General features: G+C 36.3%; 1 protein-coding gene across 1 annotated transcript in view; it reads left to right on the plus strand.

The window, feature by feature from the left end:
* Nucleotides 1-19,088, plus strand: part of DLGAP5 (DLG associated protein 5) — a 42,224-nt gene that overhangs the window by 14,013 nt on the left and 9,123 nt on the right. Inside the window, exons 5-14 of the mRNA XM_068965816.1 lie at nucleotides 646-730; nucleotides 821-940; nucleotides 1,728-1,798; nucleotides 3,330-3,604; nucleotides 4,335-4,459; nucleotides 4,835-4,961; nucleotides 6,965-7,050; nucleotides 7,790-7,950; nucleotides 15,200-15,292; nucleotides 18,857-19,073. Of these exons, the coding sequence (XP_068821917.1) occupies nucleotides 646-730; nucleotides 821-940; nucleotides 1,728-1,798; nucleotides 3,330-3,604; nucleotides 4,335-4,459; nucleotides 4,835-4,961; nucleotides 6,965-7,050; nucleotides 7,790-7,950; nucleotides 15,200-15,292; nucleotides 18,857-19,073 (1,360 nt within the window). The remainder of the gene's footprint in view (nucleotides 1-645; nucleotides 731-820; nucleotides 941-1,727; nucleotides 1,799-3,329; nucleotides 3,605-4,334; nucleotides 4,460-4,834; nucleotides 4,962-6,964; nucleotides 7,051-7,789; nucleotides 7,951-15,199; nucleotides 15,293-18,856; nucleotides 19,074-19,088) is intronic.

Consider the following 19,088-nt stretch of genomic DNA (forward strand, 5'->3'; position numbering starts at 1 on the left):
CAGGGAGAAAAAGAGTGCTTTGTCAGGTGAGGAAGCTGCTTCAGGTCGTTACTGAATTGGAGTGACTGTCACGTTCTTCTAGGCTCTAGGATATAATAGTGAATAAAACAAACAAAATTTCCTGTTTTCAAGGACTTTACATAAGAGATAGTGTTAAAACAAAAAAGAACCACGTAGTGTGTCAGATGGTCAAAAGTATTATGGGGGAGATGAAAGAGAAGAAAGAACAGAGCTGGAGAGTTTTGAAGTAGGTATAGGGTAGACTTCTGATCATGCCTCACTGAGTTGGTGGCAGTTTAAATGCAGTCTTTCAAGAAGTAGAAGAGTGAGTTGTGGGGAAGAGCTTTCTTCCAGGAGAGGAATTTTCTAAATAAAAAGATACCTGTTGCATTTAAGGAGTCTCAGAAGATTATAGTCAGTTATTTTTTTAATAGTTTTTCTAAATTCTGGGATTCTGGAAAGGTTTGTTAGGAAATTTATGTAATGGAAAACTTGTTTCTTCATCTCATTTAGGGTAGTGGATTTTTTGCTGGTTCCTTTACAGTAGCAGATTTCAAATGAGATGTCAGTTTACACCTTAAAAATGTGGTGGTTTGGTTCATTATGCAATTAAATCACCTAATTAATACCTTATCTTTTAAATAGAGTGATAATGGGATTGATGTTCGAGCAATCCGACCTGGTCAAAGACAGACTTCTGAGAAGAAAGTGTTGGACAAAGAGAAAAAAGGTAGAAGTATTAGCAATTTTTGTAAGTTCTGATATTGCCACAATAATTTAAAACCACCAAAAGGATTCGTTTTTTTTTTTCCTTCCGCAGCTGTACAACCTGTAATGCTGCCAGTGAGACTCACTCGATCATCTACTCAAGCAGCAAAGCAGATTGTCAAGGAAATCCCGTCTACAGCAGCAAGAAAGCCAGAGACAAGGGCTATTAATGGTAAGAACAATTTCTTGATCAGTGACTGAACTAGGATTATGTTTTGATCCTTGAGGGTTTTTGTGTTCAGTTTTTAAGATCCTTACACTTCTTTGAGTAGGACAGGAGGAAATGGGATTCTAACTCCTGAAAGCAGGTTTTGTGCCCTGATATCGTGTTAGCACACAGTGGGTGCTCAAATGTTGAAATGCTGAATTGGTGTAAGCAGTGATTCAAAGTAAAAAATTAATAGCCCCAATAATAGTCCATCCATTTGGTGGATAGAAGTGTAATCATGTAAGAACAAGGTGTGAAAAAACACTTAATGATATGGTTAATGATATTAAGTGGGCAAAGAGAAACAGGTAAAACCCTGAACAGTGTGATCGAAATTCTATAATGAAATATGTATGTGAACTTTTAAAAACATATTCTTAAGTGTCAACAGTGATTACCACTGAGTAATGTAAACTTTAGAAAAATTTTTGGTTTTGTGCTTTTTACAATTTTTTCTAATTTTCTATAATAAATATGTATTTTATATTTAGAAGCAAAAGGTAAAATATCTTAACACCTTTTATTTTGTTTGGTTTTGAAAACAGATGGCCTATACTTGAAACAGGAAATTTCATCTGTTTCTATCCTGTTTTCTAATATGAATTTTAATCATAATGTCCTTTAAGCTGTACATTTCTATTAAGCCTTTTTTCCTTTCCCAAATTACCTAGTTTTTTTTTTTAACTTGTACTTTTAATGCAGCATTTTTTTATCTAGTCAAAATGGGTGTCTTATTTCACTTTTAATTTAGATAATGAAGCAGACAGAAAGGCACCAAATCAAGGAAAACCTGCCAAAAAGATAGGAACAAAACCTGACAAGGTAGAGTATAAACATCTGTTTATCTCTAGATACTTTGAAAATCTCATTGCTACTTTCATAAAATGGAAATTAAGCATATAGAATTGCTTCAAGAAGTTGACTCACCATGTGTCTTAAAACCTCCTTAACCATAAAGGAGCATCAGGAGGCTTTACTTGTTGTTTTTCAGATGTCTTATCCTCAGAGTTTTATAGTTAGAGAAAGCATAACTTGGTTAACAGGAAATAGAGGAAAGTGATAGAAACGAAGCTGACAGAAACCTTCAGGTGGGAACTAGCTGAGAGAGGGTGGAGTAGGGTGAAATGTAGTGACTCTGGATTCAGTTAGGCCTGAGTCTGAATATTGTCCTATTAGCTATATAACCCTGGGCAAGTTATGAATTTGTTTTCCCATCTCCAACATAAGAGTAGTTTTAAGAACTAAGTACTCTAATGTTTCTGACAGTGTCTAGCATAGTACCTTATAGGGTCTTCAGAAAAGAGTCACCATTTTGAGGCCCCAATGCCTTGGTTTATAATCAATGCTATAATTCCTTAACCTTAAAAAAGAAAGTTATACCGAAGTATAAGAAATGTAGCTATGTTGTACAGCAGAAACTGATACAACATTATAAAGTAATTATACTCCAGTTAAAAATTTAAAAATTAAAAAAAAATGTGGCTAGATTTTTAACTGAAAATTAAAAATCAGAATAAAATCCTCTAAAAATTTTGCTTGTATGGGTGGGTGAAATGTGTAAAGGTTGTCAAAAGTTACAAACTTCCAGTTACAAAGTATGGTCTGGGGATGTAATAAACAACATGGTAACTATGGTTATACTGTGTTGTATATTTGAAAGTTGCTAACAGGATATAGGTCATAAGATTCTCAACATAAAAGAAATTGTAACTGTGTGGTGACAGATGTTGATAGACTTATTGTCTAGATCACTTTGCAATACATACAAATATCAAATCATTATGTTTCATGCCTAAAACTAGCATCAGGTTTTTTTTTACAAAAACCAAATAATTAAATTGACAAAGAAAATAATAAGCTTCACATTATATTTGGTTAATCTCACTGCGTCACATTGAAAAATATTTTTCTCATTAGTCAGTAAGTTTATTTATAATCAAGGTTATTGTAAAAGAGGATTTGTTACTTGACAATAATAGTCGTCCATTAAACACTGGATTTCTGATTCTCAAATCATTGTAATTATCCACATAATTTAAATTAAAAGATGGGTATTTGTTAGTTGGGTAAGTCTTCCACCTTAATTTTCACGTATTTTAATTTGCTGTAATACCTAAAACCTATTATTTAGTCTTTTTAATGAGGATTGGTTCTCTCTCTCTGGATCATAACAATGGTTTAGTTAGCTGGTCTACTGATTTCATATTTACATTTAACTGTATTTATTTTTCTTTCTTAAATTATATTCATGGGACACATATCTCAACTCTAATAATTTTCAGACCTGTAAAAATTGGCTTCTCTATATCCTCAGGAGAGAAATTCTCACTCTTTTCTGTTTCCTTCCATCCAGGTCATTTCTTTTAAAGTTGATAATGAAGGAAATACTTTGGATTCACAAACCAGTGCAACAAATGGAATGAATCCAGATGGAGTCTTATCAAGAATGGAAAATGTATCTAAGACAAACAGTGCAAAAATGAAAGGGAAGAATTCCTTTGCACCTAAAGATTTTATATTTCAGCCACTAGATGGTCTGAAGACCTATCAAGTAACACCTATGACTCCCAGAAGTGCCAATGCTTTCTTGACACCCAGTTATACCTGGACCCCATTAAACACAGAAGTGTAAGAATTTAAAATTAATAATGAATTCTTTGCTAAGATGGTTAACAATCACCTTTCTTAGATTTGTCCTGTGCTTTTTAAAGGTTAATGTTTAGTGAGTAAATTATGTTAATTATAAATCATGAAAATTTGGTATTTAAAAAAAATTCTTCAGAAGGGTACAGTAATGTACTACACAGTTTTACTATTTTCTATACATTGTTTTTATCTGTATTTTCATGGTACTCTTTGTGGGGTTTTTTTGCTTTTAATAGGTGATCTTTTTATAAAGACTTAAAAATAAATTTTTAGAAGAAAGAAACTAATACTATAGCTCAGAAATGGTGGGTTTTTTTGTCTTTTTGCTGAGTGTTACTTTAGAAAAATTACTTCTAAAGACAAAAATAATTAACTTGCAAAGTGAGGGAAAATCAGTTAGAATCTTTAATAGAAACAGCATGGTTGTTTTGCAAAGACTGTCTGGTAGCAAATTTACTAGAAACTGCTCAGCAGCATGTGAGACTATAGAGTGCTTATGTTTCATGAAGAGATGTTTGTAATCTTTGGATCTCATAATTAGTAAAGACAGACATTCCCACTATAGGTGTTTAAATGTGTCCAGAAAAGACACATTTTAAAAAATTAGAAACATGTTTCTATTTAATCCCAGATTTTTAAAAAGCAACATCATTTTGAAATCCTTCATATGAGGCTTATGTTTTAAGAGGTATATTTTTACTATTGTTTTTAGTGATAAGACTGAAGCAACAAAAGAAATCTTGGCACAAAAATGTAAAACTTTCTCTGCCAAAACAGTACCTCAAGATTCAAGTAAATCACAGTGTCCTTTGGGTTCTTTAACAGTTTGGAATAAAGGTATTGAATTTTAATTAATTTTTTACTTGCTTTTCTGAATTGTGATTTATCAGGTTTATTAGGCCCTTTTCAACATATAGCTCAGGAATGTGATATCAGGGTCAGGAAAGATGTGAAGACATGGGGAAAAGTAGCTGGAGAGAGAGAGAGAGTTGGAATGAGGAGTATGGACTGAAAATTAAATGTAACTTTGAAGAGATGAATATTGGGAGGCACTTTAGAGATATGTGGTGAATGGAATCTTTAAGTCAGAGATAAAATTTGAAAATTCATATTGAAAAAATTGGAGGATTTAAACAGATTTGTCTTGTGGGGGACATCATTTTGTTAGTGGCTGCTTTGAAATTTATATGTAATGTTTCCTTTAATCTATAGAACACATCTCAAATAAAAATGGAACTACTAATGAAAATTCAAATGGCCTTTCAGTAAAAGAAGTCCCATCACTTGAAGTAAATGAAGATCAGTTATCTCAGCCACAACATGATGTGCCGTATTTCAGGTTTGTCCATTTGTTCCTAGTATAAGAATTTTGTATTCATGTGTAGACAATTAAAACCAAGATTAACTATTTTTAGCCTGAATGTAATAGATGAATTGGGGGAAACTGAATTCTGGTGATTTTCATTTATCTTTTAAATTTTAATAATTTTTTTTTCACTAACTAGTTCCCAATTCAAAAGGTAGTAAAAGATACAAGTGAGAAGTCTTTTTCCCAAATCTGTCTCACAGAGGGGATAGTTCGAACCTTCCACAGAGGCAAATGTTATTCATTTCTTGTGAATACTTCCAGAGTTAGATAATGCATATGTAGAATAACAAACATATTTTTTCTTTTTTAAAATATAAACAATAGCATGCTATTTTGTTTCATATAATGTTAACTGTAACAGACATTCCATTTTAGTACTTAAAGAGCTCTCATGTTATTTTGAGTGTGTGTTTCCTAAAGGCCGCATAGTATCCAATAATATGGATATACCATAATTTACTGAATAAGTCCCTGTTGCTGATTATTTGCATTGCGTTCAATCTATACTATTATAATCAAGGCTGCAAAGAACAACATACATTTCAGTTCTCTCATGTGCAAATATATGAGGACCTCAGTTTGCATCCCTTCCAGCATGGTATGGGAGTTCCTATTTTCTCATACCTCCCCACCCCGCAAAGAACCAAATTAAAGTTTATTAAAAAAAAAAAAAAAAGAATAGGAGGCTCAGTGGCCCGTCAACTCATGAGATAGGATTATGTTTCTCTAACTCTGAATTGAAAATTAAGTTCCTATTTGGGGAACTTCAACATGTCACCTAAATGCCTTGGAAACATATCAGAGGTGTGCATTTTGAGAAAGGCCTTTATATTCCACATCATACAGAAAATTATTATATCCTACAATTTTTGAATGAATATAGCAAGAAAATTCCCATACCATTTCCAGTACAATATTAACAATTTTTGAACTTTACCAATCAAATAAATAAACATATTATCTTACTCTAGTTTTATTTATTTTTTATTTATTTTTCCTTTTTTTGGCATGAGATCTTAGTTCCCTGACCAGGGATCAAACCATCAGAGTCTTGAGCACTGAGACGCCAGGCAATTCCCTTTACTCTTGTTTTAATAGTCATTCTTCCTCTCATGAATGAGTATCTCTTTTTATGTATAATGTTTTGGTATTGTAAGGTCTTTTAGAGGTTAACTAGTCTACTATATATATTGTTCAGCTGAGACATTGAGATGATAAGCAATTTATCCAATTAAATAATGTCAGATCTAAGTCAGGTCTCCTTTCTCATTTATTAAACTATTCTCTGTTGCCATTGATTTAAACAGCTAAATTTGTCTTCTAAGAAAACCTGTCCTCAGTTTTCCTGCTCAGATGTTTTTGTAAAGAAACATACTAAATTTACCTTAAGCCAGGGTTTCTTAACCTTGGCGCTGTTGACATTTTAGGCTGCATAATTCCTGTTGTGGGGTCTTCTGCATTATAGGTTGTTTCGTAGCATCCCTGGCCAGCAGCACTCCTCTATTTCATGATAATCAAAAATGATTCTAGAGAGTGCCAAATGCTACCTGGTAGGAAAAATTGACCCCACTTGAAAATGCTGCTGTCTTTGGATAACCAAAGCCAAGTAAAATCTGTAAGCCCTTATCACTGTAATTTGAGACTTACAGTTTTTAGCTTCATCTTACTCACTCTTGGCAATTGGGTTGGTCATAGTTCCATGGAAAATAACTAAGAGCAGAACTAAGGAATGTCTGATTCTTTCTGCTCAACGTTTGAAAAATAAGAACAGAAGTAACTGGAAATATTAGCTTGAAAAATGGGCTCTTAGCATTAACCATCCACTTAAGTTTTAGGTGTATAAGGATGGACATGGAATATCAATATGTATTCATGGATTTTAGTATATCGCAGTTCATAAAATAGCTCAGCATCAGCTCTGGGAAATTAGTGTTGTGTAAGTGTCATAGTGCTAATGTATGTCTTCATTGTAGAAATACTCTCCGGTCAGAAACTGAGAAGTTAACTTCACACTGCCTTGAGTGGGACAGGAAACTTGACTTGGACATTCCAGATGATGGTGAGAGAACACTTATTTTTTAATGTCTTAGCTTTGTTTACTTTAATATGGTTGCATTTACCTGAAACATAAAAATCTAGTGTTGTCCAGCTTTATAGTTTCATTATTATTCAAAATAGCAAGAATTTTCCATATGACATATATGTTCACTAATATCTCTGTGCTAAAATGGTACCTAACTTAAAAGATGTAAGTATTTAGAATATTGACTATCATTCCTGAGAGTTAGACATTTGCCAATTTTATTATTAAATTTTTTTTACTATGATTCCATGAATGACAACTATGTCTGATATTGCTTAATTATACAAAAATGTTTTCTGAATGAAGATTACTCAAATCAATATGGATCAAATTTTGTGAAAAATTCTATAATCTTGCCTATTCAGGAAAAAGTCATTTGTGTGCTGCCAGCTCAAAGTCCTTAGATATTGATGTATAGTAAGTTGTTTAAGGTTGAGTTCTTATACAATACAAGGAGAGATAGAATGCTTTGCTGTGTAGCTGTTGAGGATGAGCATGTATATTGCTAATTTTTAGCAGGAATTGAAACAGATAGTAAATGCTCTGTATTTGTATGACAAAGTTTTATAGTAGATATTGTTTGTTTTGCTATAAAGTAAAAATTTGATTCTATAACTCTAGGATGTTTGGAATGAGGTCACCTTATCAGCTGGTTGAATTGCAATAAAGATCTTGTTTTGTCCTTTAACTTTTAAAAACCTTGTATTTTCTCTAGCTAAAGATCTTATTCGCACAGCAGTTGGTCAAACAAGACTCCTTATGAAAGAAAGGTTTAAACAGTTTGAAGGACTGGTGGACAATTGTGAATATAAACGAGGTGAAAAGGAGACTACCTGTACAGATCTGGATGGATTTTGGGATATGGTTAGTTTTCAGGTATGTGGTCAAGTATTTTGAATATATTAACTTTGAGTCTTTTTTTTTAATGAGTTAACAGTAATATGTGCTCAGTTGCTAAGTCGTGTCTGATTCTTTGCAACCCCATGGACTGTAGCCTGCCAGGCTCCTCTGTCCATGGTATTTCCCAGGCAAGAGTACTGCAGTGGGTTGCCATTTCCTCCTCTTGAGGATCTTCTTGACCCAAGAATCAAACCCAAGTCTCTTACAGCTCCTGCATTGCAGGCAGATTTTTTACCACTGAGCCACTGGAGAAGCCCCTAACAGTAATATAAAAGGGTTAGTAGTAGGTTCTGGGACTAACCTGGTGGCTCACTGGTTACGTATCCACCTGCCAGTGCAAGAGACATGGACTCAGTCCCTGATCTGGGAAGATCCCACACGCCTTGGAGCAACTAAGCCCATGTGCCACAACTATTGAGCCTGTGCTCTAGAGCCTGGGAGCCCCAACTACTGAACCCACGTGCCCAAACTTCTGAAGCCCTTCTGCCTTAGAGCCCATGAACCTCAACAAGAGAAGCCACTGCAATGAGAAGCCTGCACACCACAACTAGAGAGTAGCCTCTGCTTGCCACAAGTAGAGAAAAACCTGTGTGGCAATGAGGATCCAGTGTAGCCAAAAATAAATCAAGTTAAGAAAAAAGAAAAGTAGCTTCTTACGTACCTGTAATATTATTGGGTTGGTGTAAACATAATTGTCGTTTTTCCGTTGTTGAAATTTGCTGTTTGATATCGGACTACATTCTTAATAAATATGGTTAAGTTATACATCATTTTTAATGTACATTTCTCACTTTATGTTTTTTGCTGACTTATTACTTGCTGTTTATTTTATATTTATTTCGGACTATGGAGATGATGTTTGACCAAAGGTGAATTTGAGCGATTTCTTTTTTATTCAAATTCAAAATGGGTTGTAAAGCAGTGGAGACAACTCGCAACATCATCAATGCATTTGGCTTCAGGAACTGCTAATGAATGTACAGTGCGGTGGTGGTTCAAGAAGTTTTGCAAAGGAGACAGAGGCTTGAAGATGAGGAGCACAGTAGCTAGCTGTTGGAAGTTGACAAGACTCAAATGAGAGCAATCTTCAAAGCTGATTCTCTTAAAACTACAGGAGAAGTTGCTGAAGAACTCAGTGATGACTGTTCTATGGTTGTTTGGCATTTGAAGCACATTGGAAAGGTGAAAAAGCTCAAGAAGTGGGTGCCTCAATAGCTGACCACAAATCAAAAATATCATCATGTTTAAGTGTTGTCTTCTCTTAGAATTCTATGCAATGATGAACCATTTCTCAACCAGACTGTGACATGCAACCAAAAGTGGATTTTATGCAACTAGTGATGACCAGCTCAGTATTTGGACCAAGAAGTTCCAAAGCACTTCCCAAAGCCAAACTCGCACATGGTCACTGTTTGGTGGTCTGCTGCTGGTCTGATCCACTACAGCTATTTGAATCCTGGCAAAACCATTACATCTGAGAAGTATGCTCAGCAAATTGATGAGATGCACCAAAAACTGCAATGCCTGCAGTTGTCATGGGTCAACAGAAAGGGCCCAGTTCTCCACAACAATGCCCGACCATACATTGCACAACCAGTGCTTCAAAAGTTGAACAAATTGGGCTATGGAATTTTGCTTCATCCACCATATTTGCCTGACTTCAGTAGTCATCTATGGATGTGAGAGTTGAACCATAAAGAAGGCTAAATGTTGAAGAATTTCAAATTGTACTAAAGAAGACTTTTGAGAATCCCTTGAACAGCAAGGAGATCAAACCAGTCAGTTCTAAAGGAAATCAGCACTGAATATTCATTGGAAGGACTGATGCTGAAGCTGAAACTCCAATACTTTGGCCACCTTATTAGAAAGGTGGCTGAAGAGCCGACTTAATAGAAACGAACCTGATGCTGGGAAAGATTGAAGGCAGAAGGAGAAGGGGAGACTAGAGGATAAGATGGTTGGATGGCATCACCGACTCAGTGGACATGAATTTGAGCAAGCTCAGAGAGATGGTGAAGGACAGGGAAGCCTGGTGTTCTGCAGTCCATGGGGATGCAAAGAGTGGGACATGACCTAGCAACTGAACAACAAGCATATTCACCCAACCCCTTGCTGACCAACTACTACTTCTTCAAGCATCTTGACAACTTTTTGCAGGGGAAATGCTTCCACAATCATCAGGATACAGAAAATGCTTTCCAAGGGTTCATCGAATCCCAAAGCACATATTTTTATGCTACAGGAATAAGCAAACATTTCTTGTTGGCAAAAATGTGTTGATTGTAGTGGTTCCTATTTTGAAAGATGTGTTTAAGCTAGTTATAATGATTTAAAATTCACAGTCTGAAGTCACACTTTTGCACCAACCTAATAAATGAGATGTTAGTACCTTTCTAAACTGTAAAGTGCTGTCAAAATGTGATGACTGATTTCTTCTCCCCATATAATCAGTGTTTTCTATTTGGGTTGGAAATTGAGTTATATTCAACTGTTGAATAATCTGTAATGCTTCTACATGTGAGAAAATGAAATCTGTTCTTTAGTAGTTGAGTTCATCTAGCAGTTACTGAGTTCCTGTGTGTGCTAGACATTGTACTAGGAGTTGATAAAATAAGGCACATTTTCTGCCCCAGAGAAATTCCAATCTAATGTAAAAAGTGCTATGAGAGAGGGAATCACTAGGAAGATTAGTAAAGGCATGGGAGGAGATGACAGTTTCCAGCTTCTTGGGCATGTTTTAGTGATAAGTATATAAAAAGCCATTTCAAGAACCTATAAGAAAGAAAGTGAAAGTGAAGTCGCTCAGTCGTGTCCGACTCTTTGTGACCCCATGGACTGTAGCCTACCAGGCTCCTCTGTCCATGGGATTCTCCAGGCAATAGTACTGGAGTGGGTTGCCATTTCCTTCTTCAGGGGATCTTCCCGACCCAGGGATTGAACCTGGGTCTCCCGCATTGTAGACAGATGCTTTACCCTCTGAGCCACCAGGGAAGTCAAGAACCTATAGCCAACAACTATTAGACATTTCAAGAAAGCCTCAAACCTGAAAGAAGGAAGCCAAGAAAAACATAAGAAAGGTATTTGGATGGAGGAAGTGGACCAATCTAGGAGGTATAGTATCCAAATAATAGGGATTCCAGAAAAATAGTACAGAAAAAATGGGAAATCAATGAAGTGGTTTAAAAATTTCCCCAGAACTGGAGGACATGAATTCCAGATTGAAGGTGCCTATTGAGTGCCCAGCACTGTGAATCAGAATAGATCCACACCAGCACACTTCATTAAGTGTACCTGTATAACTCTTATGATGAAGAGAAAACTCTAGAAGCTTCCAGAGAGAAAACAAGTTTCATATAAAGGGTCAAAGATCAGAATAGCCTTGAATTTCTCAACTGCAACATTTAAAACTGGGAAAACAATGCCCTCAAAATTCTAAGGGAAATAATTTTCCAACCTGGAGTTCTGTAGCCAACCAATCAAGTGGATGGGCATTCTCCAAGCACAACAGTCTCAGATACTACCTCCGAAGCACTCTTTCAGGAAGCTAAATGAGAAAGTATCTCACAAAAATGAGGGAATGAACCAAGAATGGGGGAGAAGATGAATTTGATCCCCAGAAAGAGACCAAGAGAATTGAGGCCGGGGGGAGCCAAGAATGTTCCAAGCAGAGCAGGGGGCCTCGGGCTCCTCCAGACCTAATTCTGGAAAGTGAAACTGAGTAAAATACCTGATTTGTTTTAAAAATTGCATTAAGAGGAGATTTATACTTACTGTGCAGAGTTTAGAATGAGTCAGTGATAGATATCATACATGAACAACTAAGCAAGTAAAAAGCAAAACAAGAGGACTTCCCTGGTGGTCCAGTGGCTGGGACTCTGCGCTCCCAAGGCAGGGGGCCCAGGTTCTGTGCCCGGTTGGGGAGCTGCATCCCTCGTGCCACAGCTAAAGATCTGCTTGCTGCAGCGAAGATCCTGTGTGCTGCAACTGAGATGCAGTGCAGCCAAATAAATAAAATATTAAAACACAAGTCTAGAGAAAAAAATGAGTAAAGGAACATAATTGTCTTAATAACTGTATGACTCAGATGTGAATAGTGTTTTGTTCTTTTTTTTTTAATGTGGGCCATTTTTAAAGTCTTTTTTTGAATTTATTACAGTATTGCTTCTGTTTTATGTTTTGGTTTTTTGGCTGCGAGTTATGTGGGATCTAAGCTCCCAGACCAGGGATCAAACCCACACCCCCTGCATTGGAAGGCGAAGTCCTAACCTTTGGACTGCCAGGGGAGTCCTGTGAATAGTGTTTATGTAATCATACTGTAAGCATTACTTTGTGACCAGTTTTTATGTATCTGACAATTTTCACATTGATGAGTTGGTTCGCTGCTGCTGCTGCTGCTGCTGCTGCTGCTGCTGCTGCTGCTAAATCGCTTCAGTCATGTCCGACTCTGTGCGACCCCACAGACGGCAGCCCACCAAGCTCCCCCGTCCCTGGGATTCTCCAGGCAAGAACACTGGAGTGGGTTGCCATTTCCTTCTCCAATGCATGAAATTGAAAAGTGAAAGTGAAGTCGCTCAGTCGTGTCTGACTCTTAGTGACCCCATGGACTGCAGCTAGTATACTTCAATGGTGATCAATTAATTTTGTGTTTCCTAGTATTGTTAATTTATAGATTTAAAGATATTGGATGTGTTTTCATTGTTTATAGTTACCATCTGTATTGATGCTCATTTCTCAGCTTTGGTCATTGGGAGCCTCTTCAACAAATTGGCTGTTGGGACCTATTTTTTTTTTTTTAAGAGTTGTATTGAAGTATGATCTACATATCATAAAATTAGCCCATTTCAAGTGTTCTGTTCAATGATTTTCAATAAATTTACAGAGTTGTATAACCATCACCATGATCCAAATTTAGAACATTTTTGTTATTTAAACATTTTTTATTTGGCCTCACCACTCAGCGTAAGGGATCTTAGACCCCTGTACAGGGATTGAACCCAGACCCCAGCAGTGAAAGCACTGGGTCCTAACCATTGGACCACCAGGGAATTCCCAAGAAAACTTTTATCACCACAAAAAGGTCCTCTTTGCCTATCTGCAAATCAGTCCGCACTCCCACTCCTAGTCCCCAATCAACCACTGATCTTGCTGTCTTTGTAGATTTGCCTTTTGTGAACATTTCATATTAAATAGACTAATACAGTATGTGGTCTTTTGTATGTGACTTTTTTCACTTAGCATGATGTTTTTGAGGTTCATCCATGTTGTAGATTGTATCTGAACTTTAACCAACTGATGTATGTTTAGATTGTTTCCACTCTTTGGTGATTATGAAGTCTTCTATGAATATTCATATATTGTGTGGATTTATGTTTTTATTTCTCTCGGGTAGATATGTGGAATATTGCTGGATCATACAGTAAATTTATGTTTAACTTTTAAAGAAACTGCCAAACTATTTCCCAAAGTGATTACAGCATTTTTCTTACCAACAGTTGGTGTGTTCCTTTTTTACCATATTCATACTTGTTATTGTCTGTCGTTTTTAGAATAACCATCCTAGTGGGTGAGAAGTATCTCGTTATATAATAGTTTTGGTTTGTGTTTCCCTAATGATAATGATGTTAAGCATCTTTTCATGTGCTTATTAGCTGTTCATATTTTTGGGGGTAAAATATCTAGTGAAATATTTTGCCCATTTTTACATTGGTTTGTCTTTATTATGGAGTGGTAAGTGTTTTCAATGTATCATGGACACAAGTCCTTTATCAGAAGTATTATTTGCAAATATTTTCTCCCAATTTGTGGCTTGTCTTGTAATTTTCTAAATAATTTCTTTTGAAGTGTAGATATTTTAAATTTTGATGAAGTTTAATTTATCAATTTTTTTTCTTTTTGTGATCATATCTAAGAACTCTTTTTGCTTAACCACAAATCACAAAGATTTTCTGTTAGGTTTTTTCTAAAAGTGCTATAGTTTTAGCTCTTACAGCTAGGTCTGTGAGCCATTTGGAATTTTTGGTGTGTGTATAGTGTAGGCAAAAGTCTAAATTCATCTGTTTTCTTGAGGATATAAAATTTTCCCAGTACTGTTTCTTGAAAAGACTGTCTTTTCCTTATTGAACTGCAGTGGCATCTTGTTGAAAATCAGTAATCATAAAGGTAATCCTGAGTCATTTTGACATTTAAATTTTTTTTTGAGAGAGAGAGGTTGAGAATATTTATAAATATAAATACATAGTAAGGGCACTTGAAGCAAATTTACCAAACTGTTGACAGTGGGTACCTCTTTGGAAGAGATTGGAAATATCAAAAGGATAGGGATATTACTTTGAATTTTTTAAAGTGAGATTGTGAGAAGGCAAACCACAGACTAGAAGAAAAATGTTTGCAAATGATATATCTGATATTTGATACAGACATATCTGCATCAAAATATACAAAGAATCCTTAAAACCACCTTTAAAGTGGTTTTAAAGTGGAGAAAAGACCTGAGCAGACACCTTGCCAAAGAAGATATACAGATGGCAAGTAAGCATTTGAAGAGATAAAGCTCAACATCATAGATCACTAAGGAATTGCCAATTAAAACTACAATGAGATGCCACTGCATGCCTATTAGAATGGCAAAAATCCAAACCACTGACTTCACCAAATGCTGGTGAGCATGGCAGGCGTCAGGAACTCTAATTCATTGCTGGTGGGAATGCAAAATGGTACAGCCACTTTGGAAGACAGTTTGTCGTTTCTCACAGAGCTAGATATGCTCTTATCATATAATCCAAAATGTGCACACAAAAACGTGTACACAGATGTTTATAACGTCTTTATTCATAATTGCCAAAACTCGGAAGCAGCCAAGATGTCCTTCAGTAAGAGAATGGATAAATAAACTGTAAAAAAGAGAGAGAATGGTTGTGTTCACATTGTGTAATTTAGGAAACAAAAACATTTAGGATATCTCTCTTAGCATTTTAGTGATCAAAAATAATTTAGGAGAGTTATTCATATATGACATCCATTATGTAGATTTTGGAGGTTTAGAAGACAAAAAATAACAATAAACAATTTTACCATAAGAGTTTTTTACTTGAATACTGAATTGAGAATGATTTAGTCTAATTTATGTTGCCATTCTCAATTTTTTTTAAGCTTCAGTTTATTAGTTTGTCATTTTAATGTGGTTTTTTTAATTGATCTGATAAACTTGTGCTTTATTTATTAACAGATAGAAGACGTAAATCAAAAATTCAGCAATCTGACCAAACTTGAGGAATCTGGATGGCAAAACAATAACAATACAAGCAAAAAAGTTTTTCGGGTAAGTCTGTGGGTTTCTAATATAGACTCTTCTACTCTAAAGAATTTTTATTTTCCAGCTTCAAAAACTTAGCTTCAGATTTTTTTATCATTTTATAAAATAAGTTTCATATCCTGATTGTCCTTAAAGAAAGAATAAGGAAATGAACAACACGAAATTCAGGATGATTATTTCTGGAGGGAGGAATGATAGGGGCTGTGATGGCATTGGGGTACCCCAGGAGCTTCTGAGGTACTCAGTAGCGCATATGTGTGTGTTTGTTTTATTCTTCAAATTGTGTTTATGTATAGTAGAAGTAAATAATTTATATAACGCTTAGTATGTGCCAGGTGTTGTTCCAAGTACGCAACATGTTTTAACTCATTTAATCCTCAACAATCCTATTGAGGTAGTACTGTTATCTGGGATGTGAGGCCCAGAATAGATTAAGTTACATGCCCAAGGTGGAGCTAGGTTTCAGGCCAGACTTGCACATTCCAGAATCCCTGCTTTTATCCAGTACAGTGGATTGTGTGTCTCTTTTGAGTGATACATTTCAAAATGAAAGAATTTTAAATAGAAAAGAGGAACAATGACTCTTTAGAATATCTGTCTTCTTCCCTACACTTTATTTCGTAAAATTTCCTATTACTTTTCTCTGTGAAATTCACTTTATCATGATAGATTCCAGTGTTACATATTTGTAGATTTTTTCCCCTAATAATGTTTATTTATTTATTTGGCTGTATGGGGTCTTCATGGCTTTGTGAACTTATCTCTAGTTGTGGTGAGTGGGGCACTACTGCAGTTGCAGGCTGCTGGCTATCATGATAGATTCCAATGTTATATATTTGTAGATTTTTTCCCCTAATAATGTTTGTTTATTTGGCTGTATGGGGTCTTCATGGCTTTGTGAACTTTTCTCCAGTTGTGGCGAGTGGGGCACTACTGCAGTTGCAGGCTGCTGGCTATCATGATAGATTCCAGTGTTATATATTTGTAGATTTTTTCCCCTAATAATGTTTGTTTGTTTATTTGGCTGTATGGGGTCTTCATGGCTTTGTGAACTTGTCTCTAGTTGTGGCGAGTGGGGCACTTCTCCAGTTGCAGGCTGCTGGTTTCTCTTGTTGCGGAGCACAGGCTCTAGGGCATGTGGGTGGGCTTCCGTAGTTGTGGCACGTGGTCTCAACAGAGGTGTCTTCCAGGCTCCAGAGCACAGGCTCAGTAGTTGCGGCACACAAGCACAGTTGCTCCATGGCACGTGGGATCTTCCCGGATCAGAGGTCAAACCTGTGTCTCCTCCGTTGGCAGGCGGACTCTTCACCACTAAGCCCCAGGGAGGCCTTCTAGTAATGTTTTAAACTCACTGGTTCAGATGAGCACTTTTCAAACATCCAGTTTTCCTTTTAGATTTTAGAAAAATGCCTGTGGTTATAAAATTAGGCTTCCAGATTGGTACTTTATTATGCTGTGTAATCCAGATAAAAAACTGTTTTGACTCCTTAGGAATTTAAGATGTTAGAGTATTAAAGAAAGATTTAATAAAATTATTTTGCTAATTGTTATAACAAGGACTCTAAGGACACTGACAAAATTAAACAAATGAGTTTTAAATATACTAAACAGTGAAGGATACTTGAACATTTTGAAGCTACTGTAGATATTTCTTATTGAGTACTCAGGCCTGGAAACATCAATATCATCAGTGATGCAAATAATGGCTGTAGCAATATGGCAGAGACTTGTAATTCTGCATTTTATCACCAGGTGTCTCTCTCCTCCTACTTTATTTATAAGCTATTGTTAAGCTATGGAACAAATAAGATTTATCTTTTACCTATATTTTGACACCGTTCCCTTCTGATTCCTATTTATTGACTTCTCATTCCATCACTTAGCCTTGTTTTCTACCTTTCCCTCCTTTTTCCATCTGTTTTTAGATAAATTTAAGTGTCTTATCTTTGTTTACATTAGAAAAAACAAAAACGACTAAACCGATGAGGTCCACATCTCCCTCTAGTTATCTGCACCTTCCTTTTCTCATTCCCATTTCTTTCTTCCCAGTCACAAAGTTCTCTATACTCTGTCTTTACTATTTTGATTCCCATTTACCTCTCCAGCTCACTGCCATTCAGCTTCACCCCCTCCAGGCCTCTAGAACAGTTATAACCAAGGTTATTGACCCACTAGTTCCGCAGTTAATAGACAGTTAATTACAAAATCTAGTCCCTCTGCATTATTAAATACAGTCTACTTCCTCTTTCTTGAAATTATATTCTACTGATCTTCCTCCTACCTCTATATCCATTCTTCGGTCATGTTTGCAAGTTTCTGTTTCCACTTGTCCCTTAAGTGTTTGTGATATTCAAGTTTCTACTTCAGCTCTCTTCCCTCCTTCCACTTTCTTCATGTGCAGTTGTACCCACCCTGCAATGATTCCCAAATCTATATTTCAAACCACACTTACTGCTGACATGGTAATACTTTAAGTATCAACATATATATAAGCTATTTATCCCAAACTGAAATCATCTGCACACACATTGATGTTTCCCTGTTCCAGAGAATGGTGGTACCATCCCTCCAGGGGCCCAAGATGAAACCTGGTTATCTTCTGTGATCCGTTCTGTTTTTTACCATTTTACCCTTGCGTGTCTAAAAGATTGCTAAGTCCTCTCAATTCTTCCTTTTAAACATCTCTTGAATCTGTTTACTTTTTTCCATTTTACCCCCTCCTTAACCTCAACTACCGGCATCTTTTCCCAGTGTCACTGCGGAAGTCTCCTTCCTAACTGGCTTGTCACCCTCCAGCCCGTTCTCCAGGCTGGACAGAGTGAGTGACCTTTCTAAAAGGCAAATTCGGTAATGCTAACCTCCTGCTTAAAAATCATAGGTAATCTCTATTCTTTTGTCCTCTGTGTAAATGGCCACATGTGAAGGATTCTGATTAGCTGTGCTCACCTCATGCCAACTCCTCTGTGCTTTTTCACTTCTGGTTTTGCAAACATGCTGTTCTCTCTGCCTAGCCCTTTCCTTACCCCATCTTGTAGCTCACCTATCTCTGATTTCAGCTTAGGTGTGACTTCCTGGAAGCTTTTCTTGGCGCCTCTGAAGGTTGATTAATTCATAAATTCAGCCCTCTGAATTTAGTTTGAACATGACATTTATTCTTCTCTGTGCCTTTATCTAGCTCTTCCACCATGAGGCTGAGACCTCCTTGAGAGCAGGAACTTGGTCCTTTAACTTTTGGCCCCAGCATTTTAGCACATACTAGGAGCTTGATAAGTATATATTGAACATGCTAAATATTTTACATATGCTTTATTTGTTTTTCTTATAAAATGATAATGTGTGAAAGTATTAATTGCTCAGCCATGTCCAACTTTTTGTGACCCCATGGACTGTAGCCCGCCAGGCTCCTCTGTTCATTGAATTCTCCAAGCAAGAATACTGGAGTGGGTAGCCATTCCTTTCTCCAGAAGATATTCCCAACCCAGGGGTCGAACCTGGATCCTTCTGCATTGCAGGCAGATTCTTTAGATGATAATGAGTAGCTTTAATAAATGTTATAATTTCTCTTCACAGAAAAAAGTTGTCTCGGGTATAGCAAGTAAACCCAAACAGGATGACGGAAGAATTGCTGCTAGAAATCGCCTCGCTGCCATAAAAAATGCAATGAGAGAGAGAATTAAGCAGGAGGAACAGGCTGAGGCAGCAGCCTCTGTAATGCCAAAGGAAGTGGATAAAATAGTGTTTGATGCTGGATTTTTCAGAATTGAAAGTCCCATTAAATCATTCTCAGGTTAGTTTTTTCTGC

The sequence above is a fragment of the Capricornis sumatraensis genome, chromosome 2 (assembly GCF_032405125.1).
Source record: "Capricornis sumatraensis isolate serow.1 chromosome 2, serow.2, whole genome shotgun sequence".
In the NCBI taxonomy this organism is placed as follows: Eukaryota; Metazoa; Chordata; class Mammalia; order Artiodactyla; family Bovidae; genus Capricornis; species Capricornis sumatraensis.